Below are 22,428 nucleotides of genomic sequence, written 5' to 3' on the forward strand. Positions count from 1 at the left end.
ACTGTCTGACTGCCAGCTGGTCTTTTACAGTCACATTATTCATGAAAACGCATTTGGTTTCACGAATGCTTACATGTGACATCGGCGTGCACCGATCTATTCGATCACTTGATTTCCGTGGACTATCACCTGCACTGCTTATTGACTCACCATGTTCCTCAAGGCTGTAAATTGTGCAATGATAGCCAGGTAAATGGCATCTAGCTGTATGCTCGATCCATGCTTCAATCGGACCGAATGCACTGCCGTTTTCTCGTGCTAGATGACTCATCGCGTGTTTGTTCCAATATGAACAAAACCAATAGCTAATGTTTTAGATCCGATTAGAAAAAGAAGAGCACGTTTATTTATTACTAAGGTCCGCATGATCCAAAGATCGTTCACATGAGTAATATGTCCTAAAGTGCACATCTATTAGAGATTGATCTCATTTCATTAGTATTTACATTGGTAAATTTCCTTTTATGATATTTTAATGATAGGTTCATTGATTTACAACTGATCTAGATGTTGCACCTAATGAAAATTTGGGATTCACTCTTCTCTACCGTTTTTGTGAATGGACAAAGTAATTAAGAAAGTCTAACATTCCCCACAACCTTTGGAAAGCCATAAGCGGCATTAAGAAGGGGTACACATAAAACTTAAAAAAATGTTGATGTCAAATTCTTTGTAAGGCGGAACATGACGTGTCGGTGTACATTCACCCGTTCAAAGAGTAAGAATACACTCCGAATTGTCGTGTTGCGTACAAGAAGTTTGACAACAATAACTTTTCAGCTTTCCACTTGCTCAGCATCCAAGTTCATCTGGTGTATAATGGTGTATCATGGCAATAAACGACAGGTTTTAAAATACAATTATTAAGTTATCCAGGTGCCATTTTCAAGAGAAGTTAGAAGCAAACTTATGGCATAATTCGCGTTTTGAATTGTTATCATGTGAAAGAAATGCTATTTTGACGAATAACACTCCAGTAATATCATATAACTGGTCACATATTTTCACGTTTGGAATACTATTAGTCTAATGTAGATACCCAGTTAAATATACCGTGATTTCCTCGTCTGTTATGCCTTCACATAGCAAATCTTCAGTAGGAAAATATTGACAATGTCATAATCATGGTTCACAAAACTGTTTTGACATTCCTCTAAAACACGGTTTGCTGTTTTATGTGTTAGATGTTGAATAGAGGGTTAAGGCTAAATAGAAAAAAAGTGAAATGTTTTCGGGCATCGGCGCGTCACTTTCGTCGGTGCGCGTAAACATTTTTTATTGCCATTCAAAACAATAGTTTTGACTTGGCCTCGTCCCCATCATCCATTTGTCCACTGTAAGAAAGTGTCTGTAAGAACGAATGCGACTGAAATATGTTCTTCCCGCGTCACTTTTTTTAAAAATCCTACCGCCCTCGTCACTTTGTGCCCGAGAAACATTCAATTTTTTATGCAGCCTAATCTGAGAATACCACTATCAGAGTAAAACCTTTAAGTTTCTCTGGAACCTTTTTATAGTAGCTTGACAGAACGGCCAGGTCAATTTCATGTAAATACATCGTGTGTACTTTTCATTTGAAACCGAAGAGTTTTGTGGTGTATAATAAGTTCTTAAAATCATCAGGTGATCTATAATTTCCTAAGATATGTAGCATGTATATGTTTTTCTCTTGGCAAGTGAACATTCCGAATCCAACCAAAAGGATTATCTTAATATATTTTATGATCTTTTCCTCGTTTAGTTTCAGATTCATATATATTGGTTTGCACAATATCACGAGGTGTCCAACTGGTGAGCACTATCCGATGTGAGTATACCTTTGATGTCATCTACAGGTCTAATCGGTGCGTGTCGTGTTGCCTTCGGCCTCCCATACGTCTTCAGTTTATCGGCAGCTCTAAACAAACACAATAGTTGACTTTGTAAGAAAGGTATTTGCATGTAATCATATTCTAGACCGGTGAGGGCATTCATTTAAGGATTGACTGTGTATTTCTTTCGTTGCATTGAAGTATGAAACTAAAAACCAATGTGCAAACTTTTGTAAGAATCCGCGTAGTAGCGGATTCTTACAAAAGTTTGCACATTGGTTTTTAGTTTCATACTTCAATGCAACGAAAGAAATACACAGTCAATCCTTATAATTAAATTCAGCAACAAATACTATACCCTTTCAACAATATTTTCTTAAACATAATCACATTCATCGAAACAGATGTCTTTGTTACCACCGATTAACATTTTCGGTGTAAGAATTCGGTAATGGCGTGACATGACTCAGGTGACTCATTTACATAAAATGACACGCCTACCAAACCATTAGCCAATCAGCATACAGCACCGCCAAACAGCCGTCAGTCAACCAAGCTAACATCGGTCGGCGAATCAGGGTGGAACAACTCAACGTGACGCGTCCCGGTATCCGCAAAGTTTTAAGTGCAATCGTTTGAATTACTACCTGCGAACTGAAAGAGACAGTTTGAAAAGTGAGAATTGGAAATGAAGCCCGATGATATGAAGTTCGTGGAACTGAGATTGTAGTATTTGCTCAAGTAGAAAGAGGGTGTGATGTGACTGGGATTGCGATGCCATGAACTGATGTTCCAACGTGCGCATGCTCTTGTCGAGGCGTTGCAACGTTATTAACGTTCACGGATAATTTTGAGTTGTTTGTTTATGTTAATCACAATGTATCACTTCAATGTTTACCCAAAGTTCATTAAGGTACCCGAGTGCAAGGGAATTCCCTCGCTGTGTAAAGGTATTCCCCGACATTCCTCAGGTCCGAAAGTAGTCCGGTTCGGTGGGCGTGGCTTATTTTTTTCAGATTCATTGGGAAATGAACTCAAAAGAAATGTTCCCAGTTAACCAATCAGATTGCCACAATTTTAATGAACACAATAACAATTTAATTATTCGGAACTGAACCCAACCAGCATCAGGTTTTTGAAAATCGTCGTATTTGGCATGGGAAGCTGACATCTATAAATTTACACCTTGGTCCAGATGGCTTTTCAAAAGAAGGTCATAAAGTGATTGCGTTGCAATTCTTGTTTTGGCTTGGTATTGTTACGAGAGTGTATGTAAATTGTATTATTAATTATGTAAAAATGATTACTGGGTCACAACGTTTAGTGCTTTGAATACTAATTATTATGGGTCACATTCCGTATGATAAATGTTCAGTGGTGTTAGTATTTTATGAGCAGGCATTTAAAGTAGTTCTCTATGGTTACCTCACCTTGATTATGTTATGAGATAAAAACGAGGCTGGTCTAGAGTGATGGCGATGGTCGTATGTGCTCGAACTTTCAGGAATTGGTCACTGAACATATATAAGGCCGGTTGACGAATTGCCGACACGGAAAAACACATATAACTGGAGTACATAACTCCGTCAACGCTTGATCTACATAACCTGGCCGCTCGCTGTGTTACACTCTGCATAAGTGTTTTTCACTCTCCCATCAAGACTTCAGAGTGTTGACATTATATTTGTGACCCATTACTGTAGATTAACACATTGCACAGTACATGAAACCTCTCTTGTGATATTTGTATCTTAGTTTTTGGCTTGGTGAATACAACCATATTGAAAAATCTTAGACATGTTAGTGTTATATTTTGCTTACACCTTTTGTCACGGCAATTATTTAACCGTAACAGTATCATGTGAAAGAAATGGAATTTTGAACACTACAAATACAATTCCTTTTATAATTATAACATCACGTCAGTAAAATGAAGGTCACAGACCTTCGCTTTCTGTGTTAACGTTTGAACTTCGTTTGGAATACATATCGCGGACAATTATGAGACTTATGAGAGATGCGTCCTTGCAAGGCAACCTCGTTACAATCTGGAAATAAGAACTTTGTAGTCACCTTTCTTTTTGACATTCCATGGTGCAAAGGGTCCTACGCTGCACATGTATCAACAGTGTTGTATGTTATCTAAATGCAGACTATGGGTGGGACAACAACTTCAAATCTCAAGACCTTATTCGCAAACTAAAGATGTTTTAGCAATTCAAGAAGTGAGTACGTATCACTCAAGGTAGCTGGGGTGAGAAATTCTCGAGTCAATTTTGCCTCTTGTGAAAGAAAACCAAATAACTGGAGTCTCAACATCACTTGTTGATTGTTCATTGAATCTCATGTGAATGTACGTTCTGATTTCTGGGTTAGTCTTTGCGCTTCCAATCGAATGCGAATTGTCTGAAATGGTCATATTTGTAAATATATTGCCAGCGACAGAGAACATTAAGTTTTGATAAACAAGTCCTAGACACTGTGAAAGGCAAAAGTATACGTGAAACTTATATGTAAATTATACCTGAAAATATATGACGCAAGATGTTCGCGAAAAAGGAAAGTATACCATGCCCTTCCTGAACCATCCGCAACACACACAAAAATTTAATGGTTTTATTACTTGACACTACAAAGCAGTATCCCGACGTTGGGACAGCGACATATTAGGAAACTAGACATCAGATCATAGACCAGATCTTGAAACGAGATTTTCCCTGTGCCTCCCAACTGTATCAGGACACATGATTCTGTACAGACAAATACATGTATGCACCATGTATGTGATAAGTCTTTTAGCAGTAAAGTCGAAATTAGTACTGAATGTTGTATTGGTTTGTGACGCTATGTTCCCTGTATATAGTACTGTGAAAGCTGTAAAACCGACATCTGTCCAGTCCGGCAAGTTGTCTACACCGGCATAAGATTTCAGGCCCGTCAATGACTTGTACATTCATCATCAGCTCTACAATCCGGCACGTTGTCGAAACTGAATTATTTCTTTAGTCACAATAAGTGCTGGCTTAGAGAGCTTCCACTGTAATCAGTTCTCTTCAGATTGCACGTGTTTCTGTTTACTTCAATCTTTATATTTGGTAAAAGGGAATGTTGGTTTATGCATGATGTTTGTTTTGCGTATCTGAAGTAAACTGTGGCCTGATATCTCAGTGGGTTAAAGTATCAAACCGGAATTAGTGCAAACACAGGCAAACATATGTGCACACACGTCGCCATGAACAATATTGAACAATATTGATGATGTCCCCAAGTACCTCTCGTGCCTTTGCATACACATTATTGGGTGATTTCATGTTGTTTGAAACTTATTGATTGAAGGACCCGTGAAGATCCGGAGTAGAATAGACCCATGCGTGCAATAAAAGGCGACTATGCTTGTCGTAAGAGGCGACTAATGGATTCAGATGGTCAGGCTTGCTGACTTGGTTGACACATGTCATCGGTTCCCTACTCCTCAGACCGATGCTCATGCAATTGATCACTGGATTGTCTGGTCCAGACTCGAGTATTTACAAACCGTCGTCATACAGCTGGAATATTGCTGAGTGAAGCGTAAAACTATTGATTGACTGATTGATTGATATAATTCGACGAAAGAAACGACAGAATTGTGTATTCTAAATGTAAATCGAAGTACATTTCTCAACGCAATGTCGTCTTTCGTTGCCCAAACACATGGTCAAATTTTAAACATAACATTTCATTATCAACCCTTTCTAGGATGTATCACCTCCCTTGATATCGGATTCGTACTGACGTCGACTCACACACTACTTGTCCTTACGTCGTCATTAATAGCACTAAGCATCACAACTAAATGCAGATCCATATCACAGGCAATGTAAATGATGTCAACCATACGTGTTGATGGCAGGCATTGAGACAGGTCCTTTGCTTTGAAAACCTTTGTCTCACAAGAGTTGCGTTGATGCCTTGAGGATCACCTCAAAGAGAAGACACACACCCGAACACAGTGCACCAGTCCCGAGGGCAAGCAGCGCCGCCGCCAGTTTCTCCAGGCCTACAGGTTTGGCTCCTTTCTCAATGGAAGGACATGCACTGTCTTTCTGTGTAGGTTTGGATTTCTTCAGCCAGTACTTCATCAAACCCATTTCCTGCACCCTGGTGACTCTGATATAAGAAAGAATTGCTAGTTTTAAATCCATATCTGAGATAGTATAGTTGTTTCACTGCACTGTGTCGACATATGGTGAATCGCAAGAGAAACGCCACTTTTCAAAACCAAATGCAAAATTTTGTTCATGAAAGATGGTGTTTTACTTATGATTGTACCATTCTATTAACGTGTTTTTCAACACTTATTACCAACCTCTGTGTGTTTTCTGATGAAAATGAACATCGACCAAATGCACCTTGAAAGGCAGACGTGGGAAATGGTTCGGTATAACAGTCGTGAAAATGAGGATGCACAACCATACCAACGAAAGCGAGTTCACAATTGCCATTCCACGACATAGGAGAGATCAGAGGAACCAAGCCTTGAGAGGATTACAAGTTGGCCAAATGGCGCGTGGGTAGGCTGTCCGTTTAATGTTCATGTTAGGACAATCTAGCGACTGCAGTGGGTGACCTTCAGTGACATCGCAACGTCAAGACCGATAGATTCTGGGACACCATCTGCAAGATCTCTTCACTACAGCGACGGAAACAACACAACAGATCCATTAGTGTCTCTACTGTGAGCCGTTTCCGTGATTTAAACCTCAGCTACCACAGACCATTTTGTGGTCTTATCCTCGCCCCTCGTCACCGCCAAAACAGACTGCAGTGAGCAACTCAGCATGGACATGGGCGAACTGTGCATTTTCTCATGAAAGAGGATATTGTGTTTCGACAGCTGAGAGAATGGAGAAAGTCTTAGTAACGTGTATTGTTAAAAGAGACTCGTGGGGTGGTCCAAGCATAGTGGTGTGAAATCGGTCTGAATTATAGAGTTGGTCCCGTGGTGTTCCAGAATCTCGGTCCAGGACGAGGAAATGGCATGTTATGTGCTCGTTATACTGGCCAAGTCATAAGTACCACTTCCAGACAGACACCGCTCCTTGTCACACTGCCAGAGCAACACTGGACCTTTAAGACAACAGGTCATCTTAACCCTACAACAGTCTGCATTCGACCCGGATTCAAATCCAATAGAACACATTTGAGACGAGAAGAAAACTGCATGACCTCCAGTCAAGACCAGCAACTGCCCAAGTGCCTTTGGCCTTCATCAACCGGCTAATTCATTTCATGAAAAGCTTTGAGGTATCCTAATTTTACTATTTTTTCATTTGGTTTAATGTGTGAACTCTAAATGTAATTCCTAAAAATGTGATAACCATAACTGTCAAGTTTGAACTCAAACCTCTCTTTTGATTGTTAATTAGAGCGGTGTAAGATTTCTTAAGAGGTTTAGTATATTTTGTAATCACTCTATGACCTGTTTTAGCATGCCTGAAAATATTATGAAGTGCACGAAAATCTTTTCTTTTGTTCCTTCTTTTTGAGGAAGAGATCTAACGTAATGTGTTTTGAAGGGGATTACACTTTGTTTCAGTAAAGCACAAATTCTAGTACTTTTTGCGTTGAATCCAAATCATATTTCAAATTTGACTTTGGGGTCGTGACCCGGGTAATGAATTTTGTGCTTTACGAGGAACATGTAATGCAAAGCTTAACTCAAATACTCTAGCTGAGAGTGATGTCGCAATTGTTACAGCTGTAAGATCGGAACCATAATAAATGCTGCAAAATATTACCACAGCCCGACATGAATACAGCTATATCCATAGAAGACATTCCACACTTAAACACATTACTTACTCTTTTGAGAACATATCTGTAAGTGGAGAATCTTGTGGCAGTAGGAGACTGTAGTGCATGGGCAGGAACTTCTCCTTCAGTATATAAACGTTGCATGAAGTTGTCACAAACATTTCTAATTCAGTGACGTCGTTGAGAAAGGCATAATTCTCTGTCATAACCTTTTTCATTTGTGCTGAGAAGCTTGGATTATAGATGCCACTGTCGATCTCACTGGAAGCTTCGATCTTTTCCCGTAATTTCAATAGCTGGCTGTCGTTAGAAGTCTGGTGAGACACGGGAATACGTTATTGCCAGTCGATATCTTGAGAAATGAAATGTATTTAATTTACCAGTTTGAGAACAATGTCCTATGAACGTTAAGTTGTGTCACGACAGTCTCAAGTGATACCGAGGGACTCGTTACTTATTTTATAGAAGGGGAACGAGCAACTGTATCACTCTTTTGAGAAGGCTCCTCCTTATGTTTACATCTCTTGGCCACTTGCCACAGTTATAATACTTTAACACCTCCATTCTCTCTGGCAAACAATCAGTCCTCAAAACCTGTTCAAACTAATATATAACTTTGCTGTTTGAAAAACCAGTATCATGAAATATTTGCAGCCCTTCCCGCAAAATTGAACGAGTCGCCTCTATCACTCTCACTGTTTCCTCTCCCTACTAAACCTGCCCGAGCAGAAACATAATCTTCGTGACAAAGAACAAAACACAATCTTCGTGACAAAGAACAAACACAAAGAACAAAACACAAAGTCTTCGTGACAAAGAACAAAACACAAAATCTTCGTGACAAGAACAAAACACAATCTTCGTGACAAAGAACAAAACACAATCTTCGTGACAAAGAACAATGACTTACACTGACTTCGTTATGCAAATATTTTCTCTTCCTTTTCTTGAAGGCGACACCACGAGTTAATTTTACATCTACAATTCGGTACGCAATATTCGAGATTTCGAGATATTCACGATTTACCTCAAGAGCTCCACGCAGGACTCCTCCTCCCAGTAAACCGATCTTTAAGTTGGCCTCTTCGAAAACCTCATCGAAAGTTGTAAATGGAGGTGTATTTCTCGTGACCGTGAGCGATGCGATTAGATTACCACTGTAGGCCGATGTTATCACTATGATGAACATCCACCAGAAGCTGATCAAGATCCGTCCAGAACAGGATTCAGGTAGATGGACCCCTCCTGGAGGATTGAAATAATTTGGTTCACATAAATTTGTCATATTACACTCACGTTTGGGTTAGAATTGGCCATGTTGGAGTAAGAGACATTTTTTTTTTTTTTTGGCTTTTTTTCAGAAATATGCTTTAAAGATTATTTTGAACGAAATGTTTTTAAAGGTGGTTCATCAGCCTCCAATTACAAACTATGGAACTATATTTATCGCCTTTAATCGTTAAATATTTTATGTGTCTTAAAGTTTAAATGTTGCCCTGGAATAATCCATAATCCCCAAGATCTAAGCCTCTTTGCCTCTTTCACAACATTTTTTCTTCTAAGATTGTAACATTTTGTTCATGCTCCCCTCGCACACTTCCAGGTACGGAATTCCTTTGATGAAAGAGGGCGGCATAGAGAACAGTTGACTCACACATGAAGTTTATTGACAAGATATCTTCACATGCTCCAGAACATCGCTACCCGTGAAGGTCCCGTGGGTAGAATAGGCCTTCAGCAACCCATGCTTGCCATAGAAGGCGACTATGCTTGTCGTTTGAGGCAACTAACGGGATCGGGTGGTCAGGCTCGTTGACTTGTTTGACACACGCCATTTGTTCCCTATTTCCTCGATGCTCATGTTGTTGGTCACTGGATTGTGTGGTCCAGACTGAATTATTTACAGACCGTCGCCATACAGCTGTAATATTGCTGAGTGCGGCGTAAAACTAAACTCACTCACTCACTCCAGAACATCGCTGGCGTATGTCATGGACTCATAATCAGACATGTGATAAACGTGGTAAACACCTCAGAGGATGACGAAATATAGTTCCCATTTGGAGTGCCCTGTCTACGGCGATGCTTGAAGACAAAATGGTACATTGTTATTCTTTATAGCAGAGAACGTATGACATCAGTGAATCCAATTAAGTGTAATTTAGACACGATTGCAGTTCACTCACGTCTGAAATATCACGCGCGACGCTGTTATTCAATGTCCTCTGAGGAGAAACCCCAACAGCTAATGTTTCGGTTGAGAGTAGAATCTGAGATTGGTTCTGCTTCCTACTGTCGTTCAGTAAACACCCAGATTGCAGCTATTTAACTTCATTCACTACTTCGGCGTCATATACGATGGATACAAGCCAAGGAAAGGAAACCATTTATCAGGGCTGATGAGAATTGCAGGAACTTTATCCTCCGCATCCTCCATTGAAGCATTGGCGCAAAGCCATGGCAAACCTTTTGTCTTGTTAGGTCGCTTGTTATGCCCTGCAACAGGGTGGAATGGTCATGATTGACCCATTGTCAACATAGGGGCATTTAGACGTTTACCGCCATCGCCATTTAATATCCAGCACTGCTATTCTTCTTTCCTTTCTTCTTTGTCAAATAGATGGTGATCCCTTATCTATCAAGCCAAACAGTGATGGAGCGACAACTGTAGGGGCAAATCAAGAATTTCGTTTACGTTTATCACATTTAGCCGATTACATGCATGAATGATGTGTAGAACTGCTATGATTGAATGAGTGTGTTTAGATTTAACGCAGGTGTAACTATCTCGGATTTGTCGGGGCGTGTGAACCTGCAGGAACTCCCGAAATGTCTCAGCAAATGAAGGGTTACCACTTTAGTGGAACCCAGATGAAGCCGTATGGTGCTGACAAAGAGGTTAGACTCAAAGCTGGCAAACGGCGGTCAGAATTTTACCACCACTTCACACACATTATAACCATTCATACAACAATGTTAACTGGCCCCAAACATACCCTGATGAATTGCGGACCCTAAAAGATACATTATTGCATCAATGGCACTTGCTGGCTTCAACTGTTTCTCTACAGATGTTGCTTCTTGGTAGAAGGGATTGTTCCATTCTATTGCGAAGTAAAGCAGAATGACACCCAGTAGAGTCGCCCCTCCCACCGCATACACCTGCCAACGGAATGGATCAGTCAGGGCACTTGACAGCTTAGAACTGGCTCGAGTATCCCTGAATATCATCCCGTTATAGGACTCATGGACAGATGGCAGAAAGTCGGCGATGTGATCCCGTTCACGCGAGTAGCCCATTGGCGCCGCAATTAAGTCTGCCTCCTGTAAAAAGACAGAATAAAGGTACGCCCGATATGTTTACCTACAAACTAATCACTAACTAGCATTTACTTAGGTTTACTCTCAGCGAGAAATTAACACTGTTGTTGAGAGAATTATGGATTTTTCATCTATGTCATTTGGTATGAACTGTATCTGGGGTTGTGTAAAATATTAATCCTTTCTCTACAAGTTCCAGGAATTTCTTGAATATCCTCTTAGCGGCGAAACGTCTTACTCAGTTCAGTGTATCAATATTAGTTGTTCAGCGTCATAGCTATGCCTACATCAAATGGGTTATGTGCTAAAATAAGTATGATCTCGGGTGTGCTTAGTATTTTTTTAGTTTCAACATTCGCTCTGATTGCATTCGTTTCTTCAGTACGTCATCAACATAAAGTTTTCATGAAAGTTGTAACCAACCATGTAATACCTTTGCACAAGAGGCTGACATGACTGCAATAATTAAAGTCGTGTAACACCAAATCCACTCGGCTCATGTATTTTGTTCCAGCGTTAAATCAACAAAGTGAAAATGTATAGCCTGTTTACACCGAATGAGGAAATCAACAGGCATCATCAGGTATTCAGCCAATGTGATCTCAGATACGACGTGACGATAGGCAGCTAGCTTCCAAGAGCTTAATCTGATGCTGAAGGGTTAACTCTGTCATGAATGCTATTCGATCAGTTTCATACCTCAACAACCAGTCTTGTCACCGACTTATGGTGATCCGCATGCAGAATTGAATTTGATATTGCAAGATGGTTATTAACGATATGGCCCCCACCTTAAACAACTGACCATGGCTATCAACTGCTGTATAGAGCATTACAAAGAATGGAGGAGACATCCATTGCTTTACAACATGTAAGTGTATACCCCTCTCTGAAGCATGCCCATGACGCCTGTGAAATTGCTGAGGTCCCCACAAACCGGGAGTCCCCATTCTCCGTCTTCCGGCTCAGTGAAGGAGCACCTGTGAAGTGAATAGATTCCAGTGATATAGTTTTATGTTTCAGCTAATCTTGTTTTCCCTTCTGTAAATGTTGGGGCTGGGCGCTGGGGCTGGGGCTGGGGCTGGGGCTGGGGCATGGTTGTCGGCACATAAATGTGTTTGGGCAAGACATAATTCTCGACGGCTGTATGTCGATAGAGCGACGAATTACTCGCATCATGTCATCAGCGAAGTCAAATATATTGTGGCAAACCAAGCCATGATTTTGAACATGCAGTATCGCTGATATGGAATAGGATTCATGCTTCTGTTATGTCCTTAGCCTTGGCAGAACTCAATAACAATAACTACAGAACAAATGGCGTCTTGTAAACCCATGAGGTATTTCTACAATGCCTAACTCCACTAGAGTGATAGAAGGGGACGTAACTCGCATCTCAGTCCAACACAGCAGTAGAGCACCCAACCAGTAGTCCATTTACACAATTTTCACTGTTTTTCTTTTCCTTTACATCAACGGAGTGTGTTCTGAGAAAATATAAATTGGTTACTCTTTTTCAAACATCCCTGGACCTAAATGGATACTTTCTCTTTGGTCAGAAAGGAGGAGAAAAGATGAAACATACGTAAAATTTAGAACACTCTTCAGGTGGTCCACAAGGTCGATGCTCGCGTGTGTGAAGATAAGGTTTCCGTTTATTTCATTTCTCTTCACAAACGGAAGAAACTGAAACAAACAATACTACTTAGTGATGGTAAAACGATAACTGAAAATAACGTTGGGTTATGCCTTATACAGTATTGTGAGCCACTGAAGAGAACTAAAATCTCCTTCAATAATAACTTCCTTGACTTTTTGTCGAAGCATTGAGAAAGATGAGGAAGTGAAAGGAAACAAAACAACGATTTATGATTTGATACATTCATCCCTTCGTGCGCCAGTTCTGTTTAGTTATGTTCAAACCAAAGGACGTTTCAAATATGGGTACTGCCCAGCTTGCATAATTGCGTGACTGTATGTTTTTATGCAGAATCCAGATTATTTATCTTACACAACATTATTTCGTAAGCAAAATGTATCACCACCCGTTGTAGCTGTTGGGCCTACGTAAAACAACAACCAGCCAGGTAAAGTTCACGACATTGTCTGATTAGTAGTGAGTGAGAGAGTTTAGTTTTACGCCGCAGTCAGCAATAATCCAGCCATATGGTGGCGGTCTGTAAATAATCCGGTCTGGACCAGACAATCCAGTGACCAACAACAAGAGCATCGATCTGAGCAATTGGGAACCGATGACAACCAAGTCAGCGAGCCTGACCACCCGATCCCGTTAGTCGCCTCTTACGACAAGCATAGTCGCCTTTTATGGCAAGCATAGTCGTCTTTTGTGGCACGCATGGGTTGTTGAAGACGTATTCTACCCCGGATCTTCTGAATAGTAGATCGCATTGTAAATACATGATTCCTTTTCATAAAAAGTACAGTATATATCACCAACGGCATACCTCAAGAGTTGCTGCTCGCAGCTCTCTCTCGTTTAATCCTAGTTTCAGATTAGGGAACACATCATTGAGGGATGCGTCGTACCACGAGCGCTTCACTCTAGACAACTTCCGGCCATTATGCTTCCAAAGCAACGTGTATAGCAATGTGTTCATGGTGTGTTCACTCCCGAAAATCTGGTGACAAGAGAGATGTTTTGTCACTCTGTGTTATATCTTAATGGCTCACTTTTCAAGTAGGCCATGAACGATTCCGGGACGGGAACATTGGTTTGAGTTCCGTCCGTCAGTCGTTACAGATTTGCCCCAAAGCCGTTATAAATAGGGAAGACAAATTTGGTATGTGTTTTTAGGACATAAATGCCTTGATGTAGTTCAAAAACAGAAAACGTCTTCCAATTTGCTACAAAGTTCCGGCCCTTGTGCATAGTGCATTTCCTGAAGTGCACGGTATGCCCAGTCCTTACAGATATTCTAAAAGAGCAAACATATTGTAGATAGGGAAACTGGTGTTATTATTTTCAGGACACAAATGACTTGAATCCAGTTCAGAAACCTTACTAATGTCTATAGAGTTATAGTCCGTGTCATTTTCCCTGTAACCGTTGCACATAGGGAAACCAAATGTGGCTTGTGTTTTATGACATGCGTGCGTTTAGTCTTGCGCTGCATTCAGCAATATTGTAAATAATCTAGTTTGAAATAGACAATCCAGTGATCAATATCATGAACATCAATCTACGCAACTGAAAACCATGGCATGTGTCAACCAAGTCAGCGGGCCTGAGCACCCGATCCCGTAAGTCGCTTCTTACCACAAGCATGGGTTACTGAAGATCGATTCTAACTCGGATCTCCTTGAGACAGGACAAGCAAATGGAGTAAGAAAACAGGAACAGGACAGGGACAGAATACTGTGGTGGGGATGCTGATGACCATATATTCTAGTTTTGGAGTGCTGTCGTATGAAATTAGTCATCGATAATGGTTCAAGGATCGAACTGGATCGTCACCGCTAAGCACAATAAAACCTTTATCTTGCTCGACGACTGTATACATTACTTGTAGAAAGGCGTCCCTTGTATGTGAGTTGTTGTATGTGTGCTCCAGCGACAGAACTTCCGCCATTGCGTCCAGTACCATCTGAAATATTCAAAAACTCATATACATTGATCTTGTAAAGTATGTCCATTCTATACTTAATCTATAAGCACAGAATATTCTGTGGAATAGATACGTTAGCAATTTCCTGGTTCGCTGTGCTGTAAAAGGTAGCATTGACACTAGCACTGGACGAAAAGTTGGATTGTACACCATTGAAATATACGTAAACATAGTTGGAAACATACGCTACGGCCGGATTTACACACCTGTGAAATACATGTAAATGCAGAGTTGAATGTTCCTTATTTTAACAGCCCTTTAAGCATGCGTAAATCTGAGAGCCAGATGATATGATTTCACACGTTGTTCATATGGCCGCTGTTTATTTACTAACATTGAACAATTCGGGAAATACAGTAATTTCGTGAGCTGTAGGCATATTCGGAAAGGGGTTGTTTATCAAGTATTCCAAACAATACACTATTTAGGCTAAGTTACACCTCAGCACCACAGCTGATGATTTATCGTGTGTTCTCAAATTCAGAAGAATTGCTTCGACTGCTGTAGTAAACTACACCCAAATGGTGTCACGTAATAATTATAATGCAAGCTGGTAATGCTCTTCGGCGTATTTGAAACGTCCTGAACGAGAACTTGCTAACCTGCGACAACTCCCTTGAGTCGTAATACGGGTATGGCCTACTCATGACGGCGAGGTGATCCAGCGTCAAGTCCATGTCCTCTATGACTTCCAGGGACGATCGGGACAGGAGCAACAGCCACTGAGAAAAGTGGCGGAGCAAGGAGCCCTGCCCAAAGGTCTTGTCCCATTGTTCAGCCTACCGAAGACATCATGTTACTTGCAAAATTGAAACAACCGCCGTCAGAGAACATCAAATATCTTCTAAAACAAGAATTCTTAACTTTGATAGTGGCCAGATGAATATCAAATGGGTGTTGAAAGTGGGTGTAGTAATGAAGCCTTGGAAAATATCATGGTGTATAGAAGTCTGGAGTTATGCGCACTGGTGGCGTGACGAGCTGATAACGAGCAGAGAGATCTTTTAATTTTGAGAGATCCCAACTGTCAAAAGGCAATTAATTAAGGTGCGACGCGTTATTGTCTCGTTTGGTACACATACTCATCACGTTTCCAGGCAATTTTGTGGACATGTTTCCCCATTTAAAGGCCAACAAAATATTGTTCATGATCACGAAAATCAACAAACATGTTTATGCTTTATGTCTCATGATCAAATTATCTGTTTCATACAATCATAGAAACAGATTTTATGACTCGGTGCAACCAAGCGAAGATACCATTTATTCATAATCATCAGCTGAAATAAAATAGATACATACGATATCGTACATGTGTGGCTAACATTTCTTTGCTATCCATTATTTCTTTATAGGTGCAGATACTAGATCAAATTTGTACTGAATATCCCCGAATTGTTTCCACAGCGTACGACGTCATACAAAACCGTAAAATGAAAACATATCATTTATTTGGACATTTCCTAGAGTACACACGCCGTGTCAAAAATAATCAACAAAAGATTTAGAACTGCATGCTTGTGACACCTTCGCGTACCGAGAAAGAATATGTATGATATAAATAAGCTACAACATTGTCCATACAGCTATGAACGTTCATGTGCATTGATCGAATTTGAGCTCACATTTTATATGCTAACTTTAGATAAAATGAAAACTCTACATACCTCTCGGAGTATTTGCTTGACATGTGGTAGGGAACACATTAGAACGAACCTAAGTCTGTGTTTGGCCCTATCCATTCCAATGGTGTTGAGGATTTGTTCCAGGAACACCAGGTTACTCCCGTCTTTCTTCACGAAGACAAGTTCTGACTCAACACCAAGTCCAAATAATTCATTTGAGAGCCTCTGCGAATCAGACCCTGAACAGTGGAAAACGTAAATTAGAAACTAGTTTCAACCAAAAATACTGTCACGAAAATGTAAATGTTGATTCAATTAAGGAACTGTCGTTTGGATTTCATTGAGGGGTTTGGTAGAGGAAAACATTGTATCACATTGTTTCGTTTCCATTACCTGTTTAAATGTTTTGGTTTTTTTTATAATTTCAGACATTCCTCTACTAAAGACTATTACCGTAAATGGCCAAACCTCATAAAAACCTTTTGTCCACCTGTAAGTGCTTTATCAAACCTCTTTATCAAACTATACGGATTGTAAATGAAACCGTGAAAATGTAATACACTGTGTTTATTTACCAAACAAATGACATTTTATATATTAAATATTAATACTGTAAATGTTCCTGTACCACCCATAGTGGTTTGTTAGAATAAAGAAATTGAATTGACAATAACCTGCCTTGTCTTTAAGTTAACAGTTCCATGAATGCTGTGTAGTATTTGAATACGCAGATATTTGTATATTGCTTACATTAAATTGACGCTCAAACCTTGGAAAACAGAAATGCTTGCTCCCTCACAAAGGAATTTTGTATGTAGTAGAACGCCGCACTCAGCAATATTCCAGCTATGTGGCGGCGGTTTGTAAATACCTGGGTCAGGGCGAGACATTCAAATACAGACATTCCAGTGATGAACAGCATGAGCATCGAACTAGGCATTTTGAATAAGATGGCATGTGTAAGCCAAGTCTGACCACCCAATGCTGTTAGTTATATCTTAGACAAGCATGGGTTGATCAGCATCAAATCACAGCTCCTTGTGTTTTAAACACTTACTTTGAGCGTTCCTTTAACATTAAGCTTCCCTTCCTTGGAAATGGACGTACTTCATAAAGGCTCATTCTATGTGAAGCATTAAATTGACACTTACGGTGCTTCTTGTCGCTGAATATCGTTGTTGAACTCCACTGCAGCGTGCTGATGATGTGGATGGTGGAGTGCAGCTGGTCCGGAAGGTGGGGTTCTAGGAGATGCGCCCTACAGGATGAGAGATCATATCTATGGAAGTCAAGGCACAACTCCTCATTAACTGCCCCTGGACAGATGACTTCCATCGACTTTCCTTTCTCTTGGTCTGGTGCCATGATTATGATGTCTAAGTTGTCTTTCCGAATAGTTGAAACTTTCAAAATGAAAATTCAGAAATTAAAATGACAACTTATTACCTAAATTCCGAAAGGTGGGTTCTTACACTTTATGAAATATGCATTACAAGCCATTATCGCGTCGTATATTTTGATTAGACGACAAATTTACATTACATGTTTCCAAAGGACTATGGAAATGTGCCATTATCGATCTGTATTTTGTAATGGTTACGTAAATATGTGCAGCATAGTATGTTTGGCAATATTAGAAATGATCTATTAGGCCACTCTAGTGAATAAATACCCTTTGGGGATTAAATAGTTACACTTGCCATCCACTTATTCCTCCCTTAATATCTGCAAACATAACCAGTAGGACGATTTCTGTTTGGGGCGTCAGAATGTACACAGAGGAACACTAATCTCTAACCATGAACCATGGAATTGCAAATGTCAGTCATACTTGAAAATGCCTCAATGTGGTTTTAGGATTATCCCAATACTGTCATTTGACTTACTCTTTTTGGTTTGAGATATGAAAGTTGTCGGAATGTTTGAACGTTGACGTTTACGTGAGTGATGTACGTTTGGCTGGTGGGTTTCCAAGAGTAAGATGGCTGTCCTACCACTTATAAATTATGAAGCAGAATTCAGTCTTCAGTATCAGGAATAATCCTACAGCTGGGTCCAAAACACTGATTTTATTTTTCGGAAATGTCAGCAAAGAGTTTATGCACAAACTGAGATCTTTCAGTCTAAGCAAAATGGTGATGCTGTTGTTTAATCGTTCTTTTGTTGAAAGTATATAAACATTTTCAGTACAATCCTGTTGTGGCTCTCTTGATATCAAAACCAAATCTCATCTTAATCAAATCATTTTAATTAAAATCTCTGGGGTGTTTCGGATTTATTTCTCGTTTAATTTAAATTCCTGTTTTATCTGATTCCAGCCACGTGATATTTTCTGGATACCAAAGTCCCCTTTTTTAAAAGTTTAAAGTTATTTCAATCCAGCAAGCATTCGTATTTTGAATTACTGTTGATTTGGTATGTATGTTTCGTTGTGTTTTCTTAACCTTTTTGTCATGTTTCATATTTGTCATCTCTTTCAAACGCAAAAATCTGAGTCTTTCATCGTTTATATTACTCCTAAAATTACTCCTGTCTACACCAGAAATTACTGTCACATAAAATCCGCCTGAGGATTTTCTACTTACGTTGCGCTGTCTTTTGAAAAACAGTCCCATGTTTTTCTTGGAACCAGTGTATGTATCCTTCCTGGCCTGTCACGTTATTGCTGATGACTTGTACGGCGTCAGCTTTTTCCGACACGATTCCTGCAATCAGAGATTGTTACGGTCTTCAAAGTTTCCATATTTGTTCCAAGAATTCACCTAACAGGTAATTTCCAACCATGTATAATTTCCTTCAGAATGAAATTTAAAGTTTGAACTTCTGTGAGTGTGGTATATGTTTGTTAATATTAATTTCATATTTCAGATAAGACATGATGTATCATCTAATACCAGGGATCCAACGAAGAATTTTACCCGTAAAGACTCGGGTTAGAATGGATCTTCTGTAAACCATGCTTGTCGTAGGAGGCGACTAACGGGATCGAGTGGTCTGACTCAACAACTTGGTTGACACGTCATTGTAGATCGATGTTCATGCTGTTGATCATTGGATTGTCTGGTCCAGACACGATTACTTACAACCCGCCGAATATTGCTTAGTGCGGTGTAAAACTAAATTTACTCACTCATTACGTATAATATACGTAACATGGACACTGTGAGCTGCCTCCAAACAACACAGGGTTCCGATCCACAAAGCATTCGTAACTTTAACAGCCTGCCGTAACTCTATTGTTCATCATAGACTTACGAAAGTCGTGGCGAAACGAACGCTTTGTGGATCGGGGTGGTGTTGCTCGTTTTGTCCTCCCATTACTGGCCGTTAGAATAGGAACCAATCGGTACCATCGCAGAAGAGACAAATTCGAACTCTCCGTGTATTGACTACTCAGTATCTTCAGTTCTGGACACATAAATCCTTATCCCCTTAAACAGAGTATGTTCTCCTAAATGATAGGCGATCGTGCAATGTTATTATCATACTCTTAACAAAACATTAACAAAACATATCACTGAAAGGAACCTTTGCGTTTATAAAATATATGTAAAACTCAAACATACTTTTGAAATGGTGTTTTCTTTGCTCTGGGAAGATTTATGTAGCGTTTAAATTGTTTTCAGTAATACGTACCTTTCAAAAAAACGTTGGGGATATTCCATTTTATGATTACACCACTAGCCAGTGTCAATGCATAATGGAAAAAGTAATAGGATAACCATACAGATGAAACATTTCCAAAGGAATGGAATGAATTGTTACATTTTCCCTTTCTTAGAATGTCTCATTTTCTCTTCGTCATCCGTTTCCTCCTTGGCTTCATTACTTTCATTTTATTAATCTTGTAATTCCAATATCCCGGTCTTTTTAATGGTATACTTTTGGGGCTTTCATGATAAAGCTGAAACACTTCCACTGTTACCTACTCACTGAAAGTGTTAATCACTTGTAGAACTGCCTCAACCAGATTACAAGGCGCTGAGGTAGCCAAGTGGTTACAGCGTCCATTCCTCATGCTCAAGACCACGGTCCGATTCTCCTCATGGGTACAATATGTGAAGTCCATTTCTGTGTCGGCGTCAGTGATATTGCTGGAATATTGCTAAGAGTGGCTGAAAACTTCATCAAAGAAAACGAGCTAAAACGTTACCACATTTGCCACACCTACTGTTAAGCTGCTGACCTATTCAGAAACATCCGGCCAAATGGTGCATTCGAAGCCACGAAGTGTTTCAATCTCCTAAAATATACTCTTCAAAAGATGTTAAGGGTCAGAAGTATTTTGGAATATAAGCATAAGATCTAGGAATAAAATCGTGACAACCAATGGCAAAAAGAAATCCTCAAGCTCTTATAAACGTAAACACAAAGCCAGAAATCTTTCGTAACTCGTGTAGCTACCGTTAGCATGGATGCATTCCTGACAACGTTGACACATGCTGTTATGGCTGTTGAGGGATTGTTGCTCATTCTGTGACTGGTCGTTGGCCCAGTTCCTGAAGGTTGATGGCAGGGACTTGATACCCTCTTCGTCCTAGCTCATCTCAGGCGTGCTTAGTCTGATGACTAAGTAGGCCACACCATCTGCTGCAGAAAGTCTGTCACCACCCTTGTCCGATAGGGTCTAGCTTTATTATCCTGGAGCCATACCCCCCGGGACAGGTTGGTGAAGAGGTGGCTTGCCAGAGGGTTGGATAATCTCGCTGAGATATCGAAGACCATTCAAATTCCCATTGACGACGTAGAGAGCAGTTCTGTAGCGCACTGAGATGCCTGCCCAGACCATCACACTTCCGCCTCCGCAAGGGAGCCTTTGGGCAACGTTGACGTCAGCATACCTCTCTCGTTGACGACGATAACACGTGCAAGATCGTCATTAAACTGGTGTGTGACGCGAAATTTGTCAGAAAAGATTGCCTCTGCCCACTGTGGTTGGCCTGCATTACGTTGAGAACACAAACCTCGGACACATGGACAATTTCGAACTGTCTGACGGGATACGTATGCAACAGCCAGCTCTCAGCTGATCCCGAAGATGCCTTGCGGTCGCAAATCGCTGTCGTAAAGCCATGTTGATCGAGGCCATCCGGAATAGGTCCGATTCTGAACAACACAATAATTATGTTGTCCTACACTTCTGTCAAGTCTAGCAACACTTCTCGGGGTTAGACCATCTTAAAACCAACCTATTGCCTCTCCTCTGTCTTGGGTACTGACCTGATGTCTAACCATCTTCATATTTCAAATAAGGCCGATTTGAAAATTCTTGGTCTTGTTATTGCGAAAATTTGCATGCATAAATGGCATCCATGGAAAATGGTAAGATGTGGCATAATGGTTGTTTCGAGAATGATGGTAAGTTTAGTGAGGACGAGTTCCTGGTCCATATCAAGAATTTGACAGTTACCTAATGATAACATGTATCATAATGTTTTGATAACTTCAGTCCACATAACAATTACACAGAGAGTTTCCTATCCCTATGAGTATCAATATTGCCTATTTTAATTTTGATATGCACGTTTCGTTTGACCCTTAACTGCACTGTAAATCAGGTTAATCTCCAAATTAGCCCAACGTATAATGGTTCACCTGTACCCAAACATAGTTTAGAAACGAAACCTGACTCTGTTGTCACGTCACATATGTAAGACGTGTATGACGTCTAAATTCACGTACCTAGTTTAATCAGTGACCCCGCGGCAAACGGCAGGAGGACTGCAACAGCAACGACGTGGTCAACATCCATAACGCCTCAATGGTCGACACTATCTGGATTATTGAGAGCATCCACCAGTATTGAAGTATAACAAGAACAGGATGGTAAACATATAGCCGGGGAACTGGGTAGAGAGCACACAGTCAATACAAACGCAAGATAGGATCGTTTCGCAAGCGTTGTCAGTCGCATTGCACTGACAATGCATTAATGTTGCATGCAGTTAATGTACACTAAAAATATGTTTGTTTTTTCTATAATTTCTTTGAAGACCAAAGCATAATAACGAGGGATTTGTGCATTTGCAATCGAATCTATAAATTGAAGAAATTAAAAAAGCCCTAAATGTTATCGCATTGTGTTTGTTGTTATCAAGATAGTTGTCAAGGAAACTAAATGTGTTTATGTTTCATATATCAGAAATCGAAATTGTAGGGGCTGTACAGTTAGAATCTCAATGCCCTCGGTCGATATTCATTGATGAGAGAGTGTGAAGTTAATGAACACCCAGCAATGTAGTGGTCACA

The 22,428-nt window shown here is 40.2% G+C and overlaps 1 protein-coding gene across 1 annotated transcript; it reads right to left on the bottom strand.

The window, feature by feature from the left end:
- Positions 1-5,740: 5,740 nt before the first annotated feature.
- LOC137295215 (glutamate receptor ionotropic, kainate glr-3-like) lies at positions 5,741-21,931 on the bottom strand. The gene is made up of 13 exons (XM_067826535.1): positions 21,862-21,931; positions 18,765-18,884; positions 17,331-17,582; positions 16,222-16,418; positions 15,157-15,333; positions 14,453-14,533; positions 13,394-13,567; positions 12,514-12,614; positions 11,812-11,908; positions 10,604-10,931; positions 8,635-8,852; positions 7,656-7,921; positions 5,741-5,960 (listed from the first exon to the last, which is right to left on the bottom strand). Exons 1-13 carry the CDS (start codon positions 21,929-21,931, stop codon positions 5,741-5,743), a joined length of 2,301 nt encoding a protein of 766 aa, XP_067682636.1.
- Positions 21,932-22,428: the final 497 nt, after the last annotated feature.

This window comes from Haliotis asinina, chromosome 8 (assembly GCF_037392515.1).
Source record: "Haliotis asinina isolate JCU_RB_2024 chromosome 8, JCU_Hal_asi_v2, whole genome shotgun sequence".
Taxonomy (NCBI): domain Eukaryota; kingdom Metazoa; phylum Mollusca; class Gastropoda; order Lepetellida; family Haliotidae; genus Haliotis; species Haliotis asinina.